The 6000-nt window shown below is 34.5% G+C and overlaps 1 protein-coding gene across 1 annotated transcript; it reads right to left on the reverse strand.

The window, feature by feature from the left end:
* Positions 1-2038: 2038 nt before the first annotated feature.
* Positions 2039-6000, reverse strand: LOC106721300 (coatomer subunit gamma). The gene is made up of 2 exons (XM_014516221.2): positions 5338-6000; positions 2039-4569 (listed from the first exon to the last, which is right to left on the reverse strand). The coding sequence occupies exons 1-2, from the start codon at positions 5881-5883 to the stop codon at positions 2524-2526; spliced, it is 2592 nt and encodes an 863-aa protein (XP_014371707.2). The 5' UTR covers positions 5884-6000; the 3' UTR covers positions 2039-2523.

Below are 6000 nucleotides of genomic sequence, written 5' to 3' on the forward strand. Positions count from 1 at the left end.
TAAACAATTTTTCTTTTATAAGGCTGCAATCACAGACTTAATAAAAACAGATATGTCTGTATCATTAATTCAAAATCTAAAATTTTCTAAAATAAATCCATAGACAACAAATTATATTTTCAGCCAGTGAAATGTGTTATAACTTCACATTTCTATTGAATACGACTATAAAAGTTGGAATATCATATTAATTAGTGTATATGATCTCAGAGACATTAAAATAACAGTGCATAATTAAGTAGTCAGATACCATAGTTATAAGTGTTTAACTTTTTTATAGTCTAATGCCATTTGTACACAAGGCTACCTAAATCTTCGAAACTCAGGCGATTGTAGTTGTAATTTTACGTAATAAAATGTCTAAGAGGTTACAAAGTACGCGTCGCCAATTTTTCCAATCTGTCATCGAAAAGTTGCTGCGATTTTTAAGATGGCGGTACAAATCTATGCAGTTTACATGTCGCTATATCTGTACTAACGGAATAGACGACTCGCGTCGATTCAACGTGTCTACGGAGCGTACCCAACCATACAATGTTAGTATCGATGATTTACGTTGTCTCGTGTACTAAGAGCTTAAGAGAGAATTCTCGATTGTTTACGTTTTTTGTTATTGTTATAGCATTTTTGACTGTAGTAATATTATATGACATTTGTTTTTTGATTAACCATTTGTCTAACATAATACTTTATTATTGTTAATGTAAGATATGTACAATGCGGGCACAATAACATGATTTAGTGGAATCCGAAATTATTTTAAATATACCTTTCACCTCTTCGTAAATCGGACGCTGGGGGCGTACCTCGAAAAAAACGACTTGTCACCCTTTGTAAGAGTCACCTCTTGATGTCCTCTGGACAAAAACAATATAAAAATTAAATGACTTGACACCACATTCCAAAAAACCTTGATTCTTGACCCACCTTGCTTTGGAAGTAGGAAGACATAGCGGCGTATTTGCACAGTACGAAAAAAACGAATAGTCAAATTTCATAGAAATTATAACAAACCTATCTAAATTATTTTACTGTAATCACAGACTAATTAAAGACAGACAGTGTTTGTATCATCAATTTAAATACTGAAACGTTCTTAAATAAATCAAGACATTGTCAGTCGGACATATGTGTAAATATAATTTCTTACTTCCATTGAATTCGACTATCATAGTATAGCTTCACTGCGTTAAAGCGGGGAAGTATGCGCTGTGCAGCATTACTGCATTACTTTCCATTAAGACTATCATGTTATTGTGCACTCATTTTTTATTTAATTCGTATCATCCTTTAACAATAAAGTGATGAAGATACGAATTTATGACGGTAAACCAAAGCAATTGATGTCTAATAACCTTGCAATTTGATTGCTTATTTCAAGTGATTATTTAGACAATTAGACTAGATCTAGTGTTTAGTTTAAGATCAACAAGCAACTCCGTTGATTTTGAAAGTTTACTTTTTTTCGAAAAAAATATCGCAGACCTTTATATTTAGTACAGAACTTTTGCATTTAAAAATACTTTAGAAAAGATAATAGTTTTTAACCACAAACAATCTTTTTGTCTGTGACAATTGTAAAAATCGACCTTTTGAAAATATGAAAACAGATTTTTGTTAATCTATGACAGATTTTTATAATATATAAGATAAGATTTGACTTATTATTTAGACCCCAGTTAATATATATAAGTTTTTGATTTGTGAGCAAAAGATATAAAAAAAAACTATAACTTACGTATTACATAGTTTTTATATAACTTCGTTTTAATTTTATTTCATAGACCTATAAGTAAGATAAAAATTTGCACGCTAAGGCCTTTAATACGAAACTATGTATCTCAGTGCCTATAAATGATTAAGTATTGATCAAAATTATTGTGAGTTTCCACTGCCGAAACCTAAATACATGTATGCAACATTTGGTTCAGCTCTTATTTTTTTTCAGATATCAATTTACATACTCGTTACTATCTTTTTTACGACTTGAAACTCGTCCTTTTTATTTTTTACTTCGGTATATTAAAACATCAATTGATACATAGTAATCTTTTATTTCACCATTCATAGAGTAAAATGTAAGTAAACAATTTTTTTTTGTCTTAAGACATAGGTACAGCTAATGCTGAATATATTCGCCTACAAAATGGTATTCAAAACTACGGCTTAAATAAGGCTTATAAACTACACCAATCAATCAAAGTAATAGGCTTCGTTAAACAATTTTCAGAGCAATTGTAATAATAAGTTGAAAATAAAATAGCGTAAATATAAAAAAAAACAAATAAGAATAGAATATTACTTTTGATGGAAATACGATCAAAGTAACTGAATAGTTACAGTTGCAATTCAAAAAATTTAAAATAAAATATTTTAAGAGAAATAACAAAGAACGTTCTTCACATTTTCACAAAACATTATTTAAAAAAAACAAGATCTGAAAATTATTTCATTACTTTTGTTTGACTAAGAACATTTATGTCAAATACATCAACATATTAAATGCAGTGAATACTACTAGTTTTAACCGATGGCAGACAATAGAAGTTGGGCAATGTCTTCCCGAGGCGATCTAACAGCTAATTTCATAGTAACGCCCACATTAATAGCGACTAACTTCGCCTTCATCAGTACAGGAGCACCGCCTCGGAATATACCACATCCTTTGATCTCCTTGATAGCGTCTCCGCTTACGGCTTCATTTGGCAACGCCAAATGCCTGCACACTGCTTTACCGGCCTCTTCAATGTCATTGTACGGAAGAGCAAATGTGTCACTGGCTTCCGGTGAATTCGCCGCGCATTCCCAAGTCTCTTCGAAATCTTCAGCAGCAGTTCGTGTTTTAATTTGATCCGCACAATTGATATCGAATTCCTCCAAAGGATAGGAATCGGCATATCCCTCGCCTGGGTCAGGATTGCCAGTGTTGGGATCACAGTCCCTCACTACGAATTCCAAAGTCGCACCGAATGTTCCTAAGCTATCTAAATATGCACTCGGAAATTCGACGACGACGAATACACTATCGGGTTTATTAAAAACCAATTTCTGACAGGGAACGATCGATAACAAATTATATTCAGGTGGCGTCTCCAATCTAACATGAACTTGCTCGAGCTGTTGATCATTTAAAGTATTCACACATTCAAATTGCAATATGATGTGGCGTGCAAAGATATGTTTGTACAACCGTACCGTGTATTCTGTCTCTGGTTCGGTTAATTCCACCACCTGGGCGCGTTTGAAAATGGGTCCCAGGCGCTCAATACCAGGGATTTGCGATAACATCTCGTTATACATCTCTTCTGTACTCATTTGCGTAGGTTTTTTCACTTCGACTTCAACGATATCTTCTTTATCTTCGTTGAGTTCTTCTGTTGGTACTGACATTATGTCAAACGTCTCATCTGGTTTAGTAGCGATATGTTCACGTAAAGCTTTTTCAAGCTGAATGGGATTTAGCTTCACGACGTTTATAATGTAATCGTTTATAAGTTGTTGATCTCCTGTGTCGAGAACAGCATTGTAGAAAATAGCGCGATCCCTTACTTCATCTTCATCGTCCAGTTCGCAACGAGACAAAAGAACTTTAATGTTAGGCAACATTTCCGGTCGTTGGGCACCAAATTGCGCAACTGCGGATACTGCTGCCGCTCTCACTGGACCAGATTCTAAAATAACTCTGTTATATATGAAACGGATGTAACGTGAAGGTTGACGCGACTTGGGCCCCTCACGTCCCAGCAAATGTAATATACGGACAGCCAAGGCGGAATGCTCACAGTCTTCTATAAATTCACACAAATGTGCAAGTCCTGTCTCTTTAGCATCTGGGTTCTCTTCTACTATTTCTATAATTGCATCAGCTATAGCCGCTTTAAATTCGAGACCACCTTCATCTCTTAACATTCCGGCCAAAAATGCTACAATAGACTGATGCTTTCTTGGGAATTTCGTACACAGACGTCGAATGGCCTTGACTACAATTATTTTAAATTCATCAGAAATATCCGAAACAAAGCTTGATATTTGCTTCATCAATCTGTCAATGGAACTCTCAGCACCAGTAGCAAGCAATGTAGTAACAGCCAAAGTAGCAACAGAGCGATTAGGATCAGATATAAGGTTTTCTAGATCAACTGTACAAGCCGCAACGGCTGTTGGTCGCTTTGCAGTCAAGCAAGCTAGTGTTCGCGCACCTGCAAGTCGCAAGGAGGCTTTCGAGGAGCCACAGAACAGCTGTAACACGGACACAGCCGGTGCAAGATCACGTACTGGCTTTTTAAGATTGACGATAGCATGGGCTGCCTCGTAAATAACCATTTCGGATTTGTGACGGAGACAGTACTCTATGAAATCAATGAAACGTTTTGAAGTATCAGAGTCATCAGTTTCTACCATTTGGGCAGCAAAACGGATAAGGAGACACAGCATGTAAGGTGACTTTACAGATGTTCCAAAATAGCGGGTAATTAGTTTTACAGTTGACAACTTGTCATTTTTCTTTAATCCAGCAACCAGTCCTAATGCATGATAGCAAACCATGGGATCATCAGAGTTCATTGCTTCCTGTAACAAAAAAAAGGTTCACTTCAAAAGATTAACTTTCACATCATTAGAACATTATTAAAATATTCTACTATCTACATGGAGGATCTAATAGCAATAATGATGATTATTGCTATTAGAGAGATTATTGCATTTTATATATAGTTAAAAAAAAAAAACTATATTTATTGTAAGATAAAATTATTATTATTATTATTAATTATATCCCTTTACCAGAATTGCTTAAAAATTCAGACACTTTTCAGTACAAATAATTTCGTACAAGTACAAGTCAGGTGAAATACATCTTAAGATGATAAAAGTTTGTATGGGAAAATATTATCCTACATCAATATCATTCATTGAGGATTTACATACTGACTTTGAAATTTTAATTAATTGGACATCCAATTTCAGGCATTTTTTATTCATCCTCTACAAGGCCCAAGTTTATTTTACCAACTAATCAACAATATATTTATGTTATCTATATATATAAAAGAAAGTTGTGTTAGTTACACCATTTATAACTCAAGAACGGCTGAATCGATTTGACTGAAAATTGGTGGGCAGGTAGCTTAGAACCAGGAAACGGACATAGGATAATTTTTACCCCGTTTTCTATTTATTTTTTTATTCCGCACGGACGGAGTCGCGGGAAAAAGCTAGTATAATATAAACATTAAATGTTTTTAGATATTTACTATTTCCTACAAATTTCATTTACATACACAACAGTTCATTTAATTTGTAGTTCAGCCATTTTTAATTTGTAAGTTCAATACAAACCTGTGCCTCATTAACCCATCGGCGGACAAGATCGGGAGCACTTGATGAAAGATGAAGGGCGGAGACTAAAGCTGCAGAACTAACAGCTGGGTTCTTGTCAACAATTGCTTGTTTCATGTATCTCTCTATAGCTTGTAACATTGTACTATCAGTAATGCTGCAAAGTGCTCTTATAGCCGCAGGTCTATACAAATCCTCTTTACCAGTCATATCCTTAGTCAATGACGACGTAACTATGATAATATCTTGGGCCATAGTACTCAATTCTTTTATGCAAAGATAAACCATACGCCTTAACATCACATTCTTGGATTGGAACAGCTTGGTTGTTGCGAAAAACACATCTGTCGCCTCCTTGGTGGTGAACTTTTCTCCTTGATTGAGTAAGTAAAGAATTTTCGACAAGATGTAAATACATTTTCTTGGATTAACCGGAGTTTCGTTAAAGTATCTAGCTTCTTGCAATACAATCGTCTTGTCAAGATTTTGGTAAGGATTACCACCACTGTCTTCTTCCTCTTTTTTATCTCTTTTAAATGAACTCATTTTTTGTTTTTTCTTTCGAGTAATTAAGAAATTATGGGGAACCGAGGAATACACTTTTATAAGAAAATATACGATACACGTATCATCGACTTGTCAAATTGAATTGTCAAAAATATT

This window comes from Papilio machaon, chromosome 19 (assembly GCF_912999745.1).
Source record: "Papilio machaon chromosome 19, ilPapMach1.1, whole genome shotgun sequence".
NCBI classification, from domain to species: Eukaryota; Metazoa; Arthropoda; class Insecta; order Lepidoptera; family Papilionidae; genus Papilio; species Papilio machaon.

Coding starts and splice junctions, on each gene's coding strand:
- LOC106721300 (XM_014516221.2), bottom strand. CDS start 5,883: ATGAGTTCATTTAAAAGAGATAAAAAAGAGGAAGAAGACAGTGGTGGT. Junction 4,570..5,337: donor GATGGGTTAATGAGGCACAG/GTTTGTATTGAA, acceptor TTTTTGTTACAG/GAAGCAATGAACTCTGATGA.